Genomic DNA, 24,981 nt, shown 5'->3' with positions numbered 1-24,981 from the left:
TACCCAACTCAAATCTGATGTTTCTCAAGTTCTGTTTCCGTCTTGTCTCTTCCCCTGTTAATAATGCATGGACGGGCCTTTATCCTCATTTTTCCTCTTGATTTGTCACTCACAAGTATGTCACGTCTGTGAATGTGTTGTGCTATATCTGAGCATGTTCAAACGACAAAGAGACATGAATTCATTTGTTTACTTATAGAACGATCGTTGACCAGTATTTAAAGTAATTCTGTTGGGTATCCAGCTGCCCTACTTCTGTCCATCCTATTCCAGCTGCAAACCACTAGAGGGAGCCAACATACTGTAGATTTCAGCAAATTCGAAAATTTCCCGTTTTCATCGTGGGACATTGCGTTAGGATATTTGGATTTAAACAGGCAAATGCATTCCATCATATGAGCAGTAGGGTGTGCTGTTTGGTCTGATAGTTCAGAATGCTACACACATGATTCCTGAATTATATATATTTACATATACATTCTGTAATGATGCATCATTAATGATTTGAGCAAACAATTGTCATCCCAGATGGACAGGTGGTTTTCTTCGTACATGAGCACCTTGTTTTATGAAGTTCAGGTAGAAAGTTTGCTGTGTGGTTCCTTATCTGTAGTCTAAAGCTGAGCTACAGAGTCCTGGTACTTTAAAGTGAATTGTCTTTAGGCCATTTTAAGATAATGAGACTGCAGGTTTACTGTACTTACTAGAATATTCCCTTTACTTTCTTAACCCTATGGTTTAACGAGAGGTCCTCCAATGTTACTCAAATGGAAAATTATGCTGATATGGCTACAAGTTCTCCAGCTAATCTAACATCAAAAAGCATGCTCAAATATTTTGGTTTTAGAAGAAATTGGGAGGTTTGCGTTAATTAATTTATAGATCGTCTAGAACTTTTAGAACTCCACTTTGTTCGTTTGGTACTGTTTTTCATGAAGATGGGAAACAAAACCCTTAACTGTCAAAACCGATTGTCCTATGGATTGTTTTGGTGTTTGGGTCAAGATCTTTATAAAACTGTCTGGTTTAATCAAACAAGGTGAATATGTGTATTTCCCCTCCTTTAATCCTGTGTTTCCTCTCCTCCCAGCCTTGGATGACCACGACAGTGCGGTGGAGGATCGTGACAGTGACTACCGCAGTGAGACTGGCGTCCGGCCTCCACGATACCACACCACACCCCAACCCAACTCCTCTCTGCACCAGTACCCCATTGGCCACAGGCTACAGCACCAGAGTCTGACCAGGGAGACAGACTCTGTGCAGAGCTATGAACTCGACTACAGAGAACCCAGAGAACACAGGTAAACAAACACACTGGAACGGTGACACATGATCGATTTGCTGTTTGTAGCAGAGTCATCGAATTATGGAGCACAAGAGTGGAACCGTAATGCTATGTTTCTCAACTGTAAAAACTGGTTGACAGGCTGAGAATTCAACTATATCTTAAGGTGCTAGTATTTCTTTTTTTTACTTGCCTGAACCTGAACCTGTATATTTAACCTTGAGCTTTGAAAGTTGTATTTGGTCACCTATGCTCTTAAATGATAGAGATTGGGTTGTTTCTCGTTCCCTTCACACCTAAACAGCATCATGGCAATCATTACAACCATTCACGCAAAGACTTGTTTTGTTACCGCAACCATGCACTTACAGTACATACACATTCAGCTCATTAACTTTTGAAATACGCATTATTTTGTCGTTGCATGGATTAGTATTTGTATTCACTGCTAACTATTGTTTTCCTTCTTTCTTTTGCAACCGCACTCCTCGCATTTTCACTCCTTCCTGCGTGATTGCTGTCATGTTTCTTGTCTGATGGTAGACGTTCTCGCAGGAAGAGTGGGATCCAGATTATCCCTGTCGACTCTGGGATGGGCGTGGAGGACTGGGAGAGTAAGTTCAAAGTGCCGGACGGTGGAATCTTGGACGATTACCTGGACCAGGATCAGAAGACCTGGGAGGACGAGGACAAGAGCATCATCTATCGCATATCGAACAGCCCGAGCGAGTCCAAAGGGAGCAGGTTCTACCAGACAGTGGAGTGTGACGCGGGGTCGCTCGATGAAGGACCAGAGGAACTCGACGAGACAGGAAGACCCCGGAGGAAGAGCCGCGGCTTTGGCAGCGGGGAAGTGCGTCTTGTTTACAAAGAGGCGGGAAGCTTTGAGGATGAGACCTCGCCACCTGAAATTGACATCATTCCTTCTGTGAAGCAAATACAAAAGCAAAGAGACAACGAGAGTCTTTTGTATAAGACCAGGTTGTGGGCCAAGACGGCTTTAGAGGACACTCTAGAAAACTATGCCGCCTACCAGGAGGCAGAGGCTGCCAGGGAAGAGGCTGGGAGATATAGGAGTGAGTATGGTTCTATTGGATCCGACGAAATGCAGTTCTCCTTTGGGTCGGAGGAGGAGCTCGACGACTTGACTTTTATTGAGGGAGACGTCACGTACGAATACGAAAGTTACTACTACCCGGGCAAGTACGTGTCGCCTTACGGAGCACAAGGCTATTGGAGTAAAGGAAGGGCAGGCCCTGGACAAGATCAGGCTTTGTCTCCCGTGGATGAACCGCATGATGAATACGTAGACACTATGGATGAACTTCAGAATTTGGTTCACTCTGTATCGGAATACCTGGCAGAGAAAGAGGATGAAATCAGCAAATTTGAAACATTACCGAAGTCGCCAAGGAGAAAACTGCCAGCATTGCCAACTGTTGTGAAAATGAAAGAGGCCAAGAGTGATGAGGCCAAGAGTGATGAGGCCAAGAGTGATGAGGCCAAGAGTGATGAGGCCAAGAGTGATGAGGCCAAGAGTGATGAGGCCAAGAGTGATGAGGCCAAGCCACCTGAAAGTAAAGAAGACACTGCTGTAGAGCAGGGCATAGCTGGGGTGAAAAATGCCATGAGCTCCTTGTTCAGCACCTTAACAGGTTCCAAGCCCGCAGACGCCTCTGAAGTTCCTGAAGGTCCGACCCCATCCACCTCCCCCCAACCCCCTCAGACAGAGTCGGGCATTTCCAAACTTCTCTCTTTCATCCCCAAATCTGCTGGTAGCCCTACCCCAGTGGCAGTTGTTCCTCCTGCCCCTCAGGAGCCGGCGACTGAGAATAAATTTTCCCTTCAGTCTCTTCTGCCTTTTCAGTCCTCAGATCCCATCCAGCCACAGGAGAGTAACCAGGGCACAACACCAGGGTCTGAGACACAAGGCAGTGCTGAGCAAACTCAGGAATCTACCTCTATTGTTGACTCAATGTTAGGAAGGCTTAGCCCCATGAGGCTGTTCTCCAGTAAGCCGTCCTCTGGAGAAACATCCCCCCAGCCACCAGTGCAAAGGAGTGCATCTCCACAACGCAGTGAATCTATAGACAGATCCAGGAGTCCAGAGAGACCAGGCTCCGCTCAAAGGTCGGGTAGTGGATCAGTAGAACTTCTTCCCGATACAGGAAGTGGATCCGTTGAGCTTCTTCCAGAAACGGAGTCCTCTGGTGAGATCCTTGACATTCAGCAAAGGCTGACACCAACAATTGTTGAGCCAAAATCGGACACAAAGCCAACAGGTGAAGCCACTGCTGAAGACTCAGGGTTCTTCAGCCCTTTTAAGAAATCCTTTACTTCCCTCATCTCTACAGCTCCTCCTGAAAAGGCCTCCCAGGAAGAAACATCCCCAACCCCTTCCATGTTCTCCATGTTTAAGTCGTCAGAAGACAAAAAAACTGAAAAACCTGCAGAGGAGTCATTTCTTGGCAGTAAACTGAAACTACCTTTCTTCTCTTCTGAAAATGTTTCTGCACCACAGCCACCCAAAGCAGAGGGGGGTATGCTCTCAGGGATTCTGAAATTTGCATCCGGTGACGACCCCAGTTCTGACCAAAAGGCTGCTCCACCTACCACTGCTAGAACCCCATCTCCAAGCCGCGTAGCACTCCTTGATAATGTGCCCAAAGGAAATGTGGATACAGGATGGTTTTCTAACCTTTTCAAGGCGCCACCGACAGAGCCAGCTCAACAACCAACAAATCCTCCAGCCACAAATGTTACATCATCTGATGTGGCCAAACAGGAAGGCACAGATCCTGGCACAGGAGATGTGTTGGCTGATCCACCGGCTCAGATTGACAAGTCTTCCCAGCTTGAAATGGATTCCACATCCAAGGATCAAATCGAGGGCCAGCCTCCAGAAAAGGCAACACCTAAATCTCAGCCAGAGCCCCAAGCCCAACCGCAGCCTCAAGGCATGTTCTCTGGGCTGTTCAAACTAGCATCAACTGAAGATGTGTCTGGTGGCAACAAAGTACAAGCAGGTGCGAGTCAGCCACAACAAGGTGGGTTGTTCTCAGGCTTGTTTTCCCCTGCTTCACAACCTGCTCCCAACCAGGGGCAACAAGGTACACCTCAGGCAGGAGGATTGCTTTCTGGATTCATGAAATTTGCTGATAATGTAACAGGTGCCCCGGCTCCTGCAACACCACCGCATTCAGTGCCTCCAGGCAGTCAGCCTAAGCAAACCCCAGGGCAGGGTCAGAGTGCCCCAACACAGGCAGCTTCACAAGCTCCCCCAACCCAATCCGGGGGACTTTTGTCCGGATTTTTAAAATTAGCTTCTGATAGTGTGGCTGGGCCTCAACCCTCTCCAACATCAGGATCCCAGACTGGTCAGACTGGCCAGCAACAGGAAGTGCATACACAAAGTACTGCTTCTGAAAGTCAGCCAGGTGGTCTTCCGTCAGGACAACTTAAGCTGGAATCCACAGAAACACCTCCCTCAACCGCTCAACTTCCACCTGGTCATCACCAGCAGCAAGACCCACCCCAGAAGCCAGCACCACCACCTCAGTCAGGTGGCCTGTTGGGTGGACTGCTCAAATTCACAGAGACAACACAACCTGCCCCAACTCAGCAACAGCAAGGTGCCCCTGGCAGTCAACCTAATCAACAAACCCCACAGGCGGGTGGGGTGATGTCTGGGCTCTTCAACAAGATAACCGCAGTGGAACCTACACCGCCTCCAGTGCAACCAACACCAGGTAGCCAAGCAACCAACCAAACACAAAAGCCCCCACCGCCACAACCGACTCCGTCCCAGCCACAGGGTGGTTTTCTCTCTGGTTTGTTTGGCTTAGGAGCTCCAGATGCTGTGGATACCACTCAAAAACCTCCAGTACAGCAACAACAGCCAGGACCGCCAGGAAGTCAGCCAAATCAGCAGCAGACTAACAGGCAAAACTTACAGAGGCAGAACCAGGTTCCCCCACAACAGCCTCCCAGTGGCCCTGGAGGTATGTTGTCTGGATTGTTTAACAAGATTGCAGATACTGGAGCTCCTCAACCACCACCTGGTGGTCAACCAGGCCAGCAACAAGCACCTAAACTAGGAGGAAATGCACCCCAACAACCTACCAATCAACAGGGGGGATTTCTTTCTGGGCTATTTTCTGCAGCTCAGCCGTCTCCTCCTCAGCAACAGCCACCTGCAAATCGTCCCAACCAGCAACATCCACAGCATAACAATAGACAACCTTTGCAGAGACAAAATCAGATCCCTCCTCAGCCTAGCAATTCAGCACCTGAACCTCAGCAAGGTGGACTGCTATCAGGACTTTTCAACAAACTGGCACCTGCTGACAATCCACCACAACAGCCTCTGTCAAAGTCTGGACCTCAACAGGGTAACCAATCAAATGTTCCAGGTCAAGGCCAAGCTCCTAGTCAACCAACTCCTCAATCTAACCAACAAGGTGGATTTCTTTCTGGCCTTTTCAAGATGGGGGACAATGTTCCCCCTAACCAGTCACATCCTGCACAAGAACAGCAACAGCAGACCAGCAAACCTGCTCCTTCACAGGGGACAGCTCAGCAGCCTGCTCAAACAGGTGGTTTGCTGTCTGGCTTTCTTAAGCTTGCATCATCTGACACAGAACCACAGCAACAACCAACACAAACAAATCCATCTCCTAACAAGCCTGGCCAAAATCCACCTCAAGCTGAATCAGGGGGATTGCTATCGGGATTCTTTAACAAGCTTACAGCCACAACTGAAGAGCAGATGTCAAATAGTCAACTTCCCGTTAGTCAGAAAAACCAACAACAACCACAACAGGCACGTCCCGCTGCTGTTAAGCCTGGACAAGGGAGACCACAGATTCAGCGGGCAAAACAGGTAGAACTAGAGTCACAGGATGCTGGAGTGGAAAAAGATACAAAACCTCCTGCCCAGAAAGGGTTTCTCTCTGGACTATTTGGTGCCACTGAAGAGGCGCAAACATCTAAACCTGAAGAAAAATCCATCACTCATGATGAAGCAATTGCCAGCACAAGTACCAGTTCACCTAGTTTGCTGTCCACCATATTTAAGTCAGGGCCAAGTGAGGGCAATATTCCAACATCTGTGAAGGAAACTGAAAAAGGTTTTCTTGATCGAATACTTCCCAAGAAGAACAAAGAGGAAATTCCTGCTACCACTCTACCACCCAGCACAGGAAGTGTGACCACCACTTTGACTGTTAATGCTAGTCAGGAACCTCCATATTCTCAAAATGGTCAGAATCCAGCGCAGCATTACCTGGAGGAAATACAGCGCCTTTTGTATGGTACAGTGGATGAATATGGTTACCAGGATCTATTATACAACTTTGCTGAACACGGTGTTATCCCCCCAGAACTATACGAGCATCAGTGTCTCATTGAGGCTCTCCTTTGGCAGCAGCTCAATGAATATGCCTTGAATGAAGCTCTGGCGACTCCTCAAGTTCAAGAATGCTACCACGCAGGCCAGGGCTACATACCAGCAACAAATGGAGGAGTATCTTGGGATAACCGTGGCAAATCTTGCTGGAACCCTAAAGAAATGGATGCCGGTCAGTTTCACATACCCTCACATCCTTGGAGATATACAACGGATCGTCAACCTCAGACTGGGTTTTTTGGACCAGGGGAGGAGGATCTCGTACTGTTTGACATGACTTGCAGGGAGAAGAAACCTTGGAGCAGCTGTGACAATCTGGGAGACCATAATGAAGATACGATGGGGATTAAAAAACCTTGGATTGAAACAGGCAGTGCTTTGAATTTGTCAACAGAAAAGACAAAGACCAAGCTCAGCAGGTGCCAGTCTCTTACTGAATGCAGCACCCATGAATTCAGCCAAGTTGCGGATAAATCTGGGCTTGGCAATTCCTTACCCGGAAAGAAACAGATTGACCTTAAAACAGCAACAGACTTTTTAAAAAGACTTGCATTCAAGAAGGGGCCCATTGATTTGACCCATGGTGCCGTAGATCTCAGTAGCTCTGTAGGAATGACTGGAGATGCGATTGAGGATACGTTGTTTGACGACTCTGAATGGTACCAGCAATGGCTTTCTTTGTTGAATCAAGGAATGTGGTGGCCAGCCGAGACAGGGGATTGTGGATACTATGTTTATACAGATGACGAGTTCATTTACTCTCTTCTGACTGACAGAGCTGGTCAGCACTTGTATGCATGTGCTGCGCCCGAGGATTTACAGGCTTTAAATCAAATTACTGAAAACATAGCAAACATTCTGAAACAGAGAGAAAACGATAAAGTCACACTTTGTGGCTTCAAGATTCCCCTCTTCAATGAAAGTGATGGTCTCTGGTTTCCGGGTCAACATCAGAGTGAATCTCAGCTCGTAAATGCTCCTGTGGATCTCACCTCAGCTTTTGAAAAAGGCAACAAGATTATGAACATGAACTTGGAAAGCTTCTCCCAGATGTTTCAGGAGTCCATTGTGTCTCAAACAGAACAGGCTGTAGACTTCTCTGTGTACAAGCTGAAAAAAATCAAAATGGACTCCAACCAAACTGGTTATGAGTATCAAGAAGAGCCATTAGTGGCAACCAATATGACCTTGACAGCACTGAAAGATGGTCATGGAGGTCCTTATTGGAAAGATCAAAAGATCAATGTTGACCTTGCACCATCATACAACACGTTATCTTCAAGGACGTATGGTCCACAACTACCTCCACATCAACGTTCTCCCATACCTGAAATAAAGATTGGGCTTGCTGAAGAAAAAACAGCTGCAGACCAACTAAAACAGAAGACTTCTTCTGTTCTTTCAAGTTTTGGAGGAATTGTCAGTGGGTCCCCTGATTCACATACAAGTAAAACAACTACAACAGCAAGCTCAATTGCCAACTCGATTTCGCAAACAATTTCTTCTAAGTTGCCAGTGGCTACCACACCTTCCACACATAGAAAGCTCCCTGAAACCCCCTCATCAATACCAAGAGGTGCTTCACCTGAGGCAAAGATCCCTGGAACACCTACAGCACCCTCTGTTCAGCAGATGAGCTCTATTGACAAGCAGGCAAAGGGTGTGCTGCCCTCTGGTATTCCAAGTTTGAAATCTGAAATAGTCAAAGAGACACAGTCCACTGGGCAACACAATGCAAAATCAGCAGTTACAGCATCTGGTCGAATTCTACCTACACTCCCAACTGCATCCTCAGGTGCACCATCAATGTCTTCACCACAGAGGACACAACTTACCAGGCAATCATCCCAGTCAAGAGATCCAACTTCCATTCAGCAGGCAAACAAAGCCCCTTTATCACCCCAACAACCCACAGGAGGAAAGTCACCTCAGACAACCGTATCACATTCAAAAGATGCGGCTGATAATAGAGCCATTCAGATTCCCAAGTACCAGGGAATAGCACATTACAAACTTACTGCAGAACCTCAGTTGTGTAACCGAGCTTTAGACTTCTCTCCAACTGTCTGTAAAAAAGATGAGAATATTAAGGAGAAGGATGCATCGCAGACTGAAAAGCAAAACGTGCAAGCTGTTGACTTCACAAAGTATCAATTAAAAAGAATAAAAGAAAAAAAAGAACAGAATCTACAGAAGTATGCAGATCAAAAAACAACTGCTGTTGTAGATCTGACAAAAGAGATTGAGGAGGAAGAAACAGAATGGTCATATGAACAAACTGTGGTCGAACTTCCTTCTCAAAGAGTTCCCAGTGTTCCACTTCTAAAAACGGTTTCTCCTCAACCCTCCATGTGGAACAGGGTTCCACACTACACACCTGTGAGAAGATCGCCTAGCCCAGAAATTAATGTTGAAGATGTCTCTACTTCATCGAAAATATCATCGAGCCCTATAATCAGAGAGGAACATGAAAGTTCTTTAATGAGAAGATCGTCCAGCACACAAGTAAGGACCATGAATGAATCCCCATCAATGACTCCACTCAGTCCTGGAGTAAGGGCTGGGTATGGATCCTCGTCAATGAGATCCTCCTGCCCGGACATAAGGATCGGGCAAGATTCACCTTCACTGAGGAGATCCCCAAGCCCTGACATAAGACCTGAGTATGGTTACACTTCCAGCCAGAGACCACCCCTGAACCGAAGAGCCTCTCTATCTTGTCAGATTTACCATTCTGACTCAGCACCAGCAAACTCAATCAGAGGTGCAATAGACATGTCTCCGAAATTATCTCCAAAACCAAAGGAGGAGTCAGCCACAGTGTCAACAGAGGCAGTGTCCTTATTAAACAGGAAAACTTCCACCCGTGATGCTTTAAAAGAAATGTCTAAGCTTCATGGGTCTCTTGATCTTTCCACAAATATCCCCGATCAGCAATCATCTCCTTCACACTCTCCAGCAATTGTGCAGCAGCAACTGCAGCAAAGTCAGTCTCCTCCTAACACCCAGATGGTTAGCCCTGGTCTGAAGCCACAGACACTGTCAGGCAGTAAGAGAGGCATCTTTGCACAAGGACCATCTCCTTTGCGCACGTTGCCAATTGCCCAACCCTATCGGGCGGCCACTGCACCTACCAACTCAATTCAAGCTTCTTTAGACATGTCACCTAAGCCATCTCCCCAACAGGCCAATGTAGCTGAGGTAACATCTGAGAATATTGATACTGAAGCAGTGTCATTATTAAATAGAAGAACCTCAACCCACGATGCTTTGAAGGAAATGTCCAAACGTCACGGGTCTCTGGATCTTTCCTCGAAAGTAGAACCTTCCGATATTCCTGGACAGCACCCATCAACTTCTCATTCCCCAGGCATCGCTCTGCAACAACTGCAGCAGAGTCAGTCTTCTCCTAAGGCCCAGACGGTAAGCCCCATTATGAGGCAACAGATACCGTCAGACAGAGGAGTTGCACAGGAACCATCTGCACACCAATCTATTAGATGTATTTCTACTTCAGCCCAACCCTATCAGACAGTCACTGCACCTGCCAACTCAATAAAAGCTGCCTTAGACATGTCACCAAAGCCATCTCCTCAACAATCCTATATAGCTGAGGAACCTTCTGAGAATTTTGATACGGAGGCAGTGTCATTATTAAATAGAAGAACCTCAACCCACGATGCTTTGAAGGAAATGTCTAAACGTCACGGGTCTCTGGATCTTTCCTCGAAAGTAGAACCCTCAGATATTCCCGGACAGCACCCATCAACTTCTCATTCCCCAGGCATTATGCTGCAACAACTACAGCAAAGTCAGTCTTCTTCTAAGGCCCAGATGATAAGCCCCATTATGAGGCAACAATTACCATCAGATAGTAACAGAGGAGTTGCACAGGAACCATCTACACACCAGTCTATTAGATGTATTTCTACTACTGCCCAACCCTATCAGACAGCCACTGCACCTGCCAACTCAATAAAAGCTGCCATAGACATGTCACCAAAGCCATCTCCTCAACAATCCAATATAGCGGAGGAACCTTCTGAGAATATTGATACTGAAGCAGTGTCATTATTAAATAGAAGGGCCTCAACTTATGATCCCTTGAAGGAAATGTCTAAACGTCATGGGTCTCTGGATCTTTCCTCAAAAAAAGAACTTCCAGATATTCAAAGAGCACAAACATTACCTTCACATTCCGCAGTCATTGTGCAGCAACAGCCTAAGCAAAGTCAAACCACTACTGGTTCCAAGTTAGTAAGTCCTGTGATAAGGCAGCATGTACCTACTGACAGGAGGAGGGCAGTCTTTGCACAGGAATCATCTCTCTCAAACCAGTCTATAGGTCTGCGATCCTCCCAAGAGTCGACCGGACCAGCTAACTCAATTACAGCCACATTAGATATGTCCAAGCCTTTTGTCAAATCACAAGAGAAGTCAGCTGAAGACACATATGAGACATCTATGGATGCAATTCCACTTGTGAGGAGCAAGCCATCTGCTCGTGAACTTGCAAGGAAATACTCTGTTGGTGTTCCATTTGTTGTGGAACTTTCATCACAGGAAACTCTCAATGAAGAAAAATATGTGTCTGGTCAAGCCATAACTAATGCCCAGTCTGTTGCCCACAGGGTAGAAAAACCAGCTCTACAGCAACAAACTTCTCTGATGTCAGGTGTCCGTAGCAGGTCATTTTCACTTTCTAATCAGAATTCAGTTTTGTCACCCTCTAACCAAACATATCATAAGGCATCGGCTCCAGCAAATGCGGTAAAAGCAACCCTGGATATGTCTCCCAAGCCATCCCCAACAGCATTGGAGAGAAATATTGAGGAAGGACAGTATAACCAGACTGGAGGGATATCAATGGTGAAAACCAAACCATCATCCCGAGCACTTGCTAGAGTCAACGCTGTTGGTGTTCCCTTAGTGGTTGAGGAACCAAGATCTGAAGAACAATCAGGTCAAAAACAGATTAAACTTGGGGCTCAAGGTGCAACTGCTGCCTCAAGTCCTGTTTTACTCCAACCAGTTTCTTCTGTACATTCCAGAAAGCAATCCTTGGTACAGCCATATCAGACAGCCTCAGCCCCAGCAAACTCTGTTAAGGGCACATTAGATATGTCTCCAAAGATAACTCCTAATGTAGAGATTGTCAAGCCTAACTATTTAAATGCAGTGGCACTTGTGAAAGAAAGGCCAGTGGCTACTTCAATGACTCTGAACGACTCTGCTGGAGTGTCTTTGATTGTAGAACCTCCTCCTCCCAAAGTACTAACGAGGCAACTTCAGCATCAAGGTAAAACTGAGGATCTAACACAGCATGGTTTACGTTGTGGTGAATCCAATATGTTGAGCTCTGTCTCAAGGCAACAAACACCTCAGTGTCCCGCTCAAATGTTGCCTTATCAAAACGCCTCAGCACCAGCAAATTCTGTCAAAAGCTTTTTAGATATGTCTCCAAAACAAATACAGAAACCATCCGAAATTGTCCCAGAACATTCCTGGACTGGAGCAGTGTCATTGGTAAAAGATAGGTCTGGTTTCATGAGAACAGAGTCTGTCGGTGTATCTTTGATAGTGGAACCACCATCTCAGCAACAGTTTCCTGAAAGAACAATGCATTCACTTCACACTGTCAAAAACATTGGGCAGGAAAGACCAGCCATGAGTGGACTGCACACAACCGATTCACTGCATCAGCAGATCTCTACTCATCACAGCAACGGAGTATTTTCCGTTACAAGGAAGCAGTACAAGGAAACCCAATGTCACAGTAGGCCTATGGACTTTTCTGCCAGACAGTGTTCAGAATTATCCCAAACACCCAGTTGCTACACTAAATTGCAAGATGGGCAACCAATGGATTTCACAAATATCAAGGTAAAGAATGAATTGCTTGAGAAAAGGTACGTTGAAAAATCATCTGGGAAGAAATCACTTAAGGGAGTTGTTGATCTGACTTTAGAGGTGGAAGAGAACACAAGTATAATAAGGAAAGATCACGGAGTACAAGATCTGTCCTCCCCACGAGGGACCCAGAATTCGGTGTCTAATCAATATGATTCCCAACATCAATCTATGCCGTCAACAATTGATAATGAGGTAAGACGAGACGCCTCAGTTTCTCCTTCTCAGAAATCATCACTTCCCAGAGAGCCATCCCTCACCATTCTTCCAAGCGTCCAACACAACATCCAATCCTTGGTACCATCAGAAAACAGTTATTCCCAGATGAGAGATTCAGGTTCACTTGTTGCATTTGCTCATCAACAAACTGAGATTTCTATGTCAACTGTACCTCAAGCAATACAGGAAAGACCTATGTCACTTGGTTTCTCACCAGAAAGTGATAATCAGCATGCCACTGATTTACGTATAACTGAGAAGAGACAACCAAAGCTGCCTCAACGGCCGCCTCCTCTTGGTGCACAGAGAGTGCTCCCACAGCAGATACATCAGCAGTCTGACATGAGAGTGTACATGAGTACATCTCAGCCAGTTGTCCCAACTATGAAAAGCCAAAACATTAGTGTACAATTCAACATTCCTTCCAGACCGAAGATTTTAATCAAACAACCGACAGTAGACAGCTTTGATGAGGAAAGCCAGTACGAGTATGGAACAACAACAAATTATGGCGAGCCATTGCCTACCTCCAGAACTACTTCAGTAAGCTATGGACCCCCAAATGTTTCCCAACCGGTGCAAAGTGCAAAAGGGATAACAAAGACTGTAACTACCTCTTCAACTTCAGTGAGTAAATCGGTTAAGGTTTCTCATCAAACTGGGCCAAGCCCATGTCCAGTTTCTGTCCAGTTACAAACCACTTCATTAGCTAAGGGAGTGGTAACTGTGATTAGTGGTTCAATCCCTCAAGCCACCACATCAGAAAGCCCTACACCTAAATCAACAGTAAGAAAAGAATCACTGGAATTGGGTCCGATAGTTACCACTCCAAGCCCCTGCGAATCTCCTAAACAAACACCTGCAGTTTGTCCAACCACTGATAGATCAGTAAAGAATCTGGTCTCAATGTTCAGTGTTCAATCAAGTTCTCAGCCCCCTATCATGCCAACACAAAGAGCTGCCACAACTATGGATAATATGTCTTCCGAAAGAGATCCGTCTGTCATGCCACCTGCTTCAGTATCAGTGGAGGACACGTGTCAGGTGCTTCCTACCCACACAACTGTGGCACATGCAGTATCTGTCCCTGCTACTTCAATACCAAGCAATGTTGGTCTAAATATCAAACATGCCCTACCACCAATCGTCACAGCTCCTCAAATCCCGTCACCTCCAGTTAAGGTTCTTCCAGATTTGGTATATAAATTGTCAGAGCAAAGTTCACATGAGTCACCCAGTGACAGCTCTGCACTGTCTCTAACGGAAGATACGTCTGTTTGTGTTGTAAGTTCTGCAGTCAGTGGACCGATATCGGATACAGTCTTGACGTCCCAAGCAGAAACCACTCCAATAGAATCAGCAGCCTTTGAAATATCAGATCAAAATTCGAAGCTGAATGACACCTGTCCTCAGGCATCTGAAAGGTCCACCCCTGTTGTCTCACCATCCGGTGAGACACCAACTAGAGGATTGACCTCGATGTCTGTACTTACAAGCTCTCAATATGCAGCATCACATGCAGATGTAACACAAGCAGCCAGTCCTACAATTATAACGGATCAGACTTTTGCAGTTTTTCCAACCCCTGAATTGCCACCTACAGGTATAATCTCTGAGCCCTCAGAACAGTTCATCGGATCTTTAGATGTCCAGTTGGAGGAGACATCTGCAATCAAGTCCACAGGGCACGCTCTGAGAGAGGTCACATCAGAGGATGTGAACATTACCGAATTGTGCATCTCTCAACAGGAAAGCTTAGAAGGCGCTGAACCTACTACACATACTCAAACTGTGGAATGTATATCTTCTCAAGACGCAGAGAAAACAACTCCTCCGTCATCTCTCCCTGTAGGGATTGCGTCCTTTGATGGACTGCCAGATGTGAGGCAGCTTACACCTGAGAGGAGGTTATTACCCCACATTTGGGTCTCAGCTGCCAGTACCCCAGAGGAAGAGACGATAGAAAGGAAAGATATCCTGGAGTCAAATGAGCCCACTAGTGAAGAACAGACTTCCCCTGAGGTATCTACTCCGGAACACTTGACACCCACTATGTGTCCAGAATCAACACCCTGTGAAGCAGAGGACATGTCTGCCCAACCACAGGATAAGATGACCTATAGCAGAACAATTCAAGAGACAATTCACCAATCAGAGGAGCCCAACACATCCCCACTAGATGAATCCATTAAATCACAGGATTTGACAACCCCTGAAATCACACCGGAAGAGTCATTAGTCCACCCAGTGGAACCTAGCACTTTACTACTTGAAGAATCTGCTAAACCACAAGATATCATAACCAATGAAATTTCATCTAAAGATCCGATTGTCGTATCAGAGGAGTTAAAACCTCTACCGCTAGAAACCACAAGAATGACATCAGAGACAGTTAGTACTCCAACAGAGGAGAGCACAACCCTACCATCAGTGGAGTCCTCCATTTTGTCAGGGGAGACTCCCACTATCCCCATAGACAAGACCACCTCTCTCCCCTCAGAGGCAGTCATTATCCCCACAGAGAAGACCACTACCCCACCGCCAGAGGAGCTCACTACGAAATTAGATGAACCTCCGAAATATTCAACTGTAGAAGCAACCTCCTCAGAAACTATAGATGTTGCAGATGTAGATGCAGAGGCTGTGGCAGCAAGTGAACCTCTGCCTCAGGATGTTCCTGTAGAAGAACGACCAATCTTGGAGGTGCCAGAAGAAACTCTAGAAACACTAGAGGCAGATGTTGCAGATGTAGATGCAGAGGCTGTGGCAGCAAGTGAACCTCTGCCTCAGGATGTTCCTGTAGAAGAACGACCAATCTTTGAGGTGCCAGAAGAAACTCTAGAAACACTAGAGGCTAAAACGAAACAAGATCCCACTGTAGCTGCTGATGCGCTTCCCTCTACAGAGATCTTACCACCCAAAGAGGAAAGCTTGGCTCCTGATGTTGCTCAACCAGAAGCTGAAGCCCCTAAAGAACAAATGGGCAAAGGTTTATTTTCAATGTTTGGTGGCTCGACTGCAAGTCCACAGACACCCTCGCAGACTGGATCATCAATACTTGGTGGCATTCTCCCCGGCTCCTCTGCTCCCAAAGATACCCCAGGAGCAGGCTTGTTTTCAATGTTCAGTGGGCCAAGTGCCCCTGTACCAAGAGGACCAACGCCACAAGCATCTGTTCCTAAAGAGCCTCCTGGTAAAGGCTTGTTCTCCATGTTTGGTGGATCTACTGCTCAGCCACCACTGGGTCCAAGGGGTCCTTCCGTGGGTTCTATGCCACCTAGAGGCCCTCCAACCAAAGAACCTCCAGGCAAAGGGTTGTTCTCCATGTTTGGTGGACCTACTCCTCAGCAACCAGCAGGTCCAAGAGGGCCTCAGGTTGGTGGTGCCCCTCCTCAAAGACCACCTGCAACTGGATCTTCTATATTTGGTGGCATCCTCCCTGGTTCTACAGCACCTAAAGAAACATCTGGATCAGGATTGTTTTCCATGTTTGGGGGTCCTAGTGCTCCTCCTCCAACTGGTCAGAGAGGCCCAGCACCATCCGCTAGCAAAGAGACGCCTGGAAAAAGTATGTTTCCCATGTTTGGTGGACCTCAACAGCCAGAACCCAGTCAGGCCCAAGCAGGTGCACCCACGATGGCTTCTAAACCAACGGAGAATGAGAGTATATTCAAAGTGCCCTCCATGTTTTCTCTCAGTGCTGAAGAGAACAAACCTAAAACGAGTGCCTTTGTACTTCTTAGCATGTCATTCATGGGAGATGAGAAGAAAGCTGATGAACCCAAACCTGAAGCAGTGGCTTGTGTGGATAAAGAAGTTGTTATTGAGCAGCCACCTGTCACTGAAGCCAAAGATAAAATTGAGGAACCTTCAGTTTCACAAGATAAGCACATCGAGGGACAATCCCTGGAAAATATTCCTCCTGATTCAGGTCTTGTAGTGTCATTGGAAGGTGACCAAGTAGCTGATCAGAAACTTGAGGAGACTCAAGATTCCTGTTTGCTAAATGTTACAGAGACTACTGCTGCTGATATTGCATCTAAAGAGACAGAGAGTGCTGGTCCAACAATGGAAAGTCAACAGGAAGTAGAGATTCCATGCAAAGAAGATCAGCTCCCAGAAATTATGGCAGATGCAGAGCAACCTTTAGCCCCAGTGGACACTGAAAAACTAATAGATTCAACCGTGCTTGTGAAGTCTGAGATACCAGAAGAGTCTGCCGAAGAGAAACCGCTTGAATCACAAACAATAGAGCAATTTGAGGAGAACTTGAAAACCACTGTGGAATTAGCGAATGATGATCTGGCACTTCCGAGGATTGCTGTTGAATCTGATTTGCCTGCTTTTGGAACAGCTGAGAAATCAGAGCAATCTAATGAAATAGTTAAAGATGATGTAGAAGTCACTTCAAGTACAGAATCAGGTTTTGGCAATTTAAACAAAGATGTACAATTGCAAAATCTAGCAATGGAACATGAATTAGCAAAGGTTGAAAGAGAGGCATCTATAGAAGAACCAGAGAAGATTGTGATAGAAAGTGAGAAATCTACCGTGGAGGCAGATACAGCTTCAGAGGAACAGGAAAATCCTGTGGAGGTTGATACATCTCTTGTAGAGGAGAAGATTTCTGAGACTATACAATCTACAAATGAGGAAAAAAAGATTGAAATCATTCAACCCCCAGAAACTGAGAAAGCTCAGGTAACAAGTCCAGTTCCTCCAATGGGCCACCAATATCCCCCTCCACCACAGCATCAGCCCAGACCAGGCATGGCAAGACCCTCTGGCCATCCACCAGGTCAAAGAATGGGAGGGCCAAGGATGGCCGGACCTAGAATGGGTGGTCCTAGAATGGGAGGTCCCAGGATGGCTGGACCCAGACAAGCAGGGCCACAGAAGCCTCCTGAGCCAGCTCCATTTTCAGGGTTCATGTCCATGTTCTCAGCACCAAGTGCCCCAACCAAACCAGCATCATCAGGGTTTTTCTCCAGTTCACCAGCTTCGTTCTTTGGTTCATCACCTGCTCCCCCCCCTGCTGTGGGTCAGCCTCAACAGAAAAGCTCTTTCTTCGGACTGTCAACAAGCCTGCCCACTGAGTCACTAACTGGTGATCTGTTCAGTATGTTTAAAGGGCCAGAGGCCCAACAGGAGCCTGGTGGACAAGGTCCCCCTGTACCAACTTCAAAGGAGACAGCTAGTGATGCTGAAGGTCTGAGTGACAAAGCAGACACAGGAACAGATGAAACTTTGTTGGCTGAGGAAAAGGCTCCAGAACCTGCATCTGAAACAGCAGAGAAAGGGTCCACAGAACCGGTAGAAAGAACAGATAAGTCAGAGGAAGAGGACTTGTCATCCACTAAGCTGTCCGATGAAGGAAAAAACACTGTTTCTGAGGGAGAGGTTACACACAAGGAGCCAGTTGCGATTTCAGGCGAGCCCGACTCTTCAGGGGTTGATAAAATGGAACCTTTGGTTGCAGAACCCTCCAAGGGTATGTTTGACATTCCTGTTCTGTCTGCTCCAACATTCGGGGGCTTCATGTCTGGAGCGGCAGGTGGGGCATCATCTCTTGGGTCGCTGTTCTCTTCTGCACCAACTCAATCCCCTGCAACCAAGACGCCACAACCACCCACATCGGATGGAGGCCTCTTTTCTGGTTTCAAAAACCTTTCTGCCGGCATATTTCAGGAAGAGAAACCCACAGAAAAGGAGGAGACTCCATCTGCTGCATCTATGTTTGGGAAGAAACTTGGCTTTCCATGGCAGAGTCCAGAATCTCCAAAATCGGAAAGCCCTCCTCCAGTGGTCACTACTCAACCACAGCCTCAAGATTCTAGACCTGGCGATGAAAGAATCCATGAGCCGGAAGCTCAGATATGCTCGTCTGAGGTTGAGAAATACTCACCGGATTCTGACGAGACAGGAAGCGCTGATGCAAGCGACACCGAAGGCCCAACGGATAATTCCACAAAAACTGGAAGCATGGACAAGAGTCGAGGGAGCAGTGAGACACTTGCTCAGTGTGCACGGTCAAGATTCCCCTCAGAGACAACATCAATCACAGAGAGTTTCGAAAAACCGCAGATTCAGATCAGACCTTGTGACATAGAGAAAGGCATGGACACCCCCATTGAACCCTTGTCTGCTTTAGCACAACCAAGGGACTTATTGATGAAGGACACCGCTAAAAGGCTAGTGCATAACATTATAAATGACTCATCTAGACTCATTTATTATGCCGTCATATTTTAGATCATAGTAAGTAGCTGTAACACATCCTTTCCCGGTCTCTCTTTTTAGAAGATCCTTGTAGTTTGTTGTTGTGTGATCCTGTGATTTCCATGTCCATCATAATGCTTTTTTCTTCAGCTTTTAAAAAGATTCAGTTTGCTTTTTCTACAAATCAGTGAAATATATTTTAGGTTTAGTATTTCAAAGGCAAATCTCATTTTTTTTATCATTGACCTTATGCTTTTTACAAATAAAAATATAGAACTGGCTTGGAATGGCGCTCAAAAGCCGTTTTGTACGTCCCTGACATTGATGGATGTGCAATGCATGAAGAAACCAATAGCCTTTATTTATTAGCTTTTCATTTGTGGTAGGCCTTATGCCAGCCTTCCTCCCTGCCCCTAGGGCTCTCTGAATTATTCTCCAAGCGCCAGCCAATTTGTTTAGATGAATATAGCCTGGGGAGATTTATGTTGGCGGGGCTAGGCACACCACTGTGGCGAGCTGGGCATGGACATAAAAGGAATGGCGAGAAGTAATTTGACCCAATACAAAGTAAATCATCCTGCTGGTCAAGGCAAAGGGCCACTTCCCTCGTTAGCACAGCCACTCGCCCACATAATGTGGAGGTAGTAGTTTCTTTTTCAATCGCAGTATTTTTCCTTTGGATCAAAGGGCTTAATTGTCCAAGCTGACATAGCCATCCGGGCACTATATTAACCCCATGATGAGAGGGTATAATCTCTCCCACTGAGCTAAAGCTTGCTATTGCTGATTTGTAGGTAGTGTGACTATTATTTGTTGAATAGGTTTTGCGTTATGAGGAAACCATCCCCCATTGCTTAACTAACTAATTTTGAAAGCATATGACTTGGAAAACACAAGTGTAATGGTAATTATCACCAGAGTGAAGCTGTTGATGCAACTTTCTCACACATACCTTGGAACATTGTCAGAAAATTATTTTACTCAGGGACATTTCCTGCATAATAGTGGATTTTTTAAATAGAAATATGAGATGGGAATTCATGCAATTCTTTCCTTAAATCCCATCCCCTTTTCCCTTTACCTGTCAGTAATGATAAATAATAACCGGCCCCTAGTTCCCTGTGACTGTCTGTTCCCTGTCTATAGATAGACACAGTTTATCCCTTTGTTGTCAGGTAAATCTATCTTCCCCCATATTTATCTGTCATAACCTGTCCCTGTTTTCTCTGCAGCCCGGCAAATAGCAGCCGCTTTGGGTCTTCAGGGAACCTTAGCCAGGCCAGCTCTCGTTTGAGCTCAGACCCAGAGGACCAACATGACCCTGAGAAACAGCATGACCCAGAGGCCCTCCGCACCCCTTGCCCTAGGCCCCCTCTTCACAGCCAACACTCCTGGGAGGAAGAGGAGGGAGACGAGGCTGAGAAGGAACTTAGGCCTGTCCCTGAGCCTGGATCCAACAAAGACCTGAAGGAATCCATCATTGTTCCCAAACCACTGGACAATCAAGACAAGAGGGCAGAGAAGCAGATCAGGTACAATCAGTGAAGTGTTGTTTCACATAGTAATGGCTGTTTCTCAGACAAACACACTTGGAAAGACTGAAAACCCCCGGAAACAAAAGGAATATTCCTGTGATGTATTTATTCCATTTGCACACCCAAACTCTTCATCCTTTCTTGATCCTCCCTGAACATCTTTTGCATTTCCTCTCTGCCAGTTTCTTTGAGGGCGGACCCCCACCATGCTCTCCATCCAAAGTGCGTTGGCTGAAGGCCTACAATAAAATCAGAGTTCGGCTGCTCGAGGTAAGGAGTACTTACACCCCACATCTCTTTGTATCTCTGTTTTTCTCCCACACTCGCGGACACACGCACACACACTCGCATACATACACACTCGCTAGGGCCACGTCACGTACACGCTCACAAACACACGCTCGCACTTCGTCTCAGACCTTTCTCTCTGTGTGTTGGTTGAGTTTCATCATGCCAGTTCAGTTGAGGGCTGACACCGTGACCTGGGTATAGTTGCCAAAACATTTACACAAGTTGAAAATGCAGGTGTGGGTTTTCTTCTGCATGCCACTATGGTCCTCTGAAAATAGTAAAGGTACCTGATACATAATAAGTTACGTATTAGACACTGACGTTCTTGTGTCGGAACACAAATCCCAAAACGGACGTTCCTAATCCGAACAGGCCTCTGAATATTTTGCAAAGATTTTCCAATGCAGTGAAGGGTGTATTGGTTGATGAAACAGGTCTTGTCAAGGGCATGTACCCTCTTAACTTAGCATTTTCAAAAAGTACTCATACACACGACACACACCACCAATGTTACAATCATCCAGGCTTTGATTGCAGCCTGCTTTGATGTATGCCAAGAGAACCCACCTCCCTTCTATCCCCACCTCAGCCCTCCTCTCCCTCCCCCTCTTCTCTTCTCGAGTCCTCTCGGTGTGATTGACTCCATCTTTCTATCTCTGATTGTCTGCAAGCCTGCTTGTCCTCTCATCATCCTCCTCCTTTAACTTAAGCCAGGACAATTCACATTTTTAATTGAGGACTGTGGAAAGAAATGTTTTATACTCTGAAAATAACATTGCATTAATGGGAAAACAACGTTTCAATGCAGTTTGGGTTTCAAATCCTCAGGTGTGCTGGTCGCAGTCCTCCACAAAAAAAGTGTGGCCTCTATCTCCAGGGGTATGCTTGCGAGACGCTTGCATCCCAGCCAATAAGAGTGTGCTTTGTGAAGTCAGTGCGACAAACCAAGAATTGCTCATCAAAATGCCAATCCCAATATGCGGAAGAGTGAAATGGAAAGGAAAGATAAAGATAAAGAATGACAGGGGAAATTGTTCAGGAAATAGAGGTGGACACTGTCTTAAAGTTGAAGACAGTAAACAACTGTGCTGTAAATTAAATCATTGTAATCTCTCTCTCTCTCTCTCTCTCTCTCTCTCTCTCTCTCTCTCTCTCTCTCTCTCTCTCTCTCTCTCTCTCTCTCTCTCTCTCTCTCTCTCTCTCAGCTACCTCTCTCTGTCTTGCTCTCTCTAAGCTACCTCTCTCTCTCCCTCCCTCTCTCTTTCTCTCTCTATCTCTCTCTCTATCTTTTTTTCTCTCTCTTTTCCCTATCTTTGTGGCAGTTCCTCATACATCTGAATGAATACTGTAGGGCAGTCCCCAGTTTTGTGTTGCTTTAATAATAGATGATCATTCACACACTCCTCTCACTCCTGAGCCCAAAGACAATTCAACGTAATGTATTTGTAGACCATAAATATCACTATTTTTTGTCCACACCTTCAGCGTACTTAAAACATATGAGATTCTCTGCCCCCCCAACGGGATCCGAGACCTGTCAGTCAAGGAGGAGTCTCCGCCTCCTTTACACAGCTGGTGTCTTAGAGGAAAGCAGTTTGTGCCTGCAGTTGTGGATGAGCCCAGCCCTAATTAGTGGGGAAGGCCCAGTCCTGATTGGTGGGGCAGGCCCAGCAGCCCTGATTGGTGGGTGCGCGCCTCTAAGAATTGACAGACAACAGGTCAGAGGAGACATGAGGGTTGTGATGTGTCAGATGGGTCGTGACTCCTTAAGCATAGGTGTTTCAGTGTGTGTGTGTGTGCGTGTGTGTGTGTGTGTGTGTGTGTGTGCCTGTGATGCCCATTTGTGTATGTGTTCAGAAATAACAAAAGCATAAGCATGGAGTCAAGAGAGAGAAAAAAAATGATTGAAGTAAGAAAGGACTGAAGCAAGAAAGGTTTTCAGGATTTGATTGGCAGCTTGAATACAGGTTATGTTGAGTAGTCATCAATTGCCAATCATTATGAATATGCTTCACAAAGTCTTAATGCCGGTACTCACTGTGTCCTGCTTATGTATAGTGTTTTATGGGCCTCTAATTATTTGACCTTAGTTATTACAGGGACCAATTTCTGACTTTGAGGTCAGCGTTTCACAATATGCCCTGGCTAAAAAAGGCTCCTTGTCTCAACAAGTGATTTACCATGGCAACAAAGTTGCATTACTATGGAAACAGAACCTTGAAAGAGTGCATGCTCACATTGTTTTCATTTCCAGTGCTTTGTAATGTTCATCCGCATCCTTTCATGGTTCATTTAATATTCTCTTACTTTTCTCGTCTACTCCTATCGTCCATGTCCTTTTAAGGTAGTTGTCTGTTGCTATAAATGAAACTCTTTAATACAACAGTTTGCCTACTTGATAATAAAATGGCTATTATCAGAGGTGGTAGTTTGGGTCCTCTATTAAAATACTTGTGATATCTTGTTGAGTGTAGTTACTGTACAAAGACAGTCCGACTCTTAGTTTCAGTGCTGTTTAGTCAGACTGTTCCGCTGTGGGGAAATGTCAGAGTTTTGGAGAAGCAAACGATCGAGGCGAGGGGGGTTTGGCACCGAAGAAAGAGGCTGAGAAGCCAAACAAAGAAGCTGTCAACTCATTTCCTGGGCACCCGACTAAAGCTATGCAAATCTCAAACGATTAGAATCTCCAGTTGTTGTGGCAACGGCGGGTATCGAGTCTTATCAGCGTAATGAGAAAGTTCAGAGTTGGCTTTGAGAGGTGGCTTTGGAAATTAATTAAGTCAATGGGAAATTACAGGGGGGAGCATTAAGTGTCATGACGAGAAATGTGCGTTTTCCTCCCATTCTGTCAGTGTTGGAATACTCTGGGCTGTTGTGCGTGTCTACACGCACGCTGTGTAGGTTTCAGCTCTAGCTCACCAAACAAGCAACAGCCCTCGACTGGCATCTTAACCTAAAGGTAAAAAAATAACTTGCGCTGCTACAAAACCTTTAAAAGACAACAATGCCGACTAAAGCAACAGCCTAGGACTGACCACCTAGGGCTTAAGCCTAGGGCTGTAAGTGGTCAGCCAGGACTGACCACTTACAGCGACACAAGTTAAACAGCCCTGTCCTTGTTGTGCTTTAATTTCACCCATTATTGTGTCTACTGAAAGAAAGATGTGGGGGGGGGGAGAGAAGAAACGAGTGTTTAGACCTGAAAAAGAGCGGCGGCGCCGGTGATTTCTCCACGGAAAGGCTAACTTTTCACCAGGGACTGCTTTATTTGCATAGCCATTAGCTCTCTGTCTGAGGGACGGAGGAGAGGGAGACGAAGGGATGTGAAGTGCTTACTCACCCTCGAGGTATTGTTCCCACCTCTTGCGAAACATTTATATTTTCTGCGTTTTTGGGGAATGAATGAAGCTAAATGAAGGTGTTTAAATAGGTGGGGACCAGCCCTCATTTACACTTGAGGACACAATTTATTAGTATTTTAAGACTTGGCCGGGCCAAAAAATACAAAACGTATACTCCCTTTTCCCTGGCTCAAGTAGAGGACAAAATCTAATCCTCCCACACCTTGAATCTTGTCATGAAGACATTAGAGACGTTCATTGGAAGAATTGATAATGCTAAATGGATTTTATTTATGTTTGCATGTGTCCTCTAGCTACAACACGTCCCCCACAAGGCCATTTTTGACTTGTGTGCCATGCAGACGATCTGTCTGGACTGGTCCCCTGTGTGTCCCCTCTCAGTCACATCTGTGATTGTGTGGGGTGCTTGTGTGTGTGTGTGTGTGTGTGTGTGAGAGAGAGAGAAACAGAGGAAACCAAGGTCGCAGCACAGAGGAGGAGGTAAAAGCGTCTCAAGTGCTGGCTGCCAGACTCGCCCTGCAGTCGAGGCATAGTATGGTGTAGCAGTGTAGTAGAGGATAAAATAATCCCACACACACCTCATCGATGTCATACACAGCACTTTGAATTTACATTTACATTTAGTCATTTAACAGACGCTCTGATCCAGAGCGACTTACAGTAAGTACAGGGACATTCCCCCGAGGCAAGTAAGGTGAAGTGCCTTGCCCAACGTCATTTGGCACGGGCGGGAATCGAACTGGCATCCTT

At 46.0% G+C, this 24,981-nt stretch overlaps 1 protein-coding gene across 1 annotated transcript in view; it reads left to right on the top strand.

Annotated features, from left to right (window-relative positions):
- The window catches only part of LOC124463572 (protein unc-13 homolog B-like), a 93,576-nt gene that overhangs the window by 23,440 nt on the left and 45,155 nt on the right, over positions 1-24,981 (top strand). The window contains 3 exon segments of the mRNA XM_047015320.1: positions 1,091-1,304; positions 20,276-20,575; positions 20,761-20,848. Of these exon segments, the coding sequence (XP_046871276.1) occupies positions 1,091-1,304; positions 20,276-20,575; positions 20,761-20,848 (602 nt within the window).

Source organism: Hypomesus transpacificus, unplaced genomic scaffold, assembly GCF_021917145.1.
Source record: "Hypomesus transpacificus isolate Combined female unplaced genomic scaffold, fHypTra1 scaffold_30, whole genome shotgun sequence".
Lineage (NCBI taxonomy): Eukaryota > Metazoa > Chordata > Actinopteri > Osmeriformes > Osmeridae > Hypomesus > Hypomesus transpacificus.
Note: the sequence above shows the minus strand (reverse complement) of the source record. Positions and strands in the feature narration are given on the sequence as shown.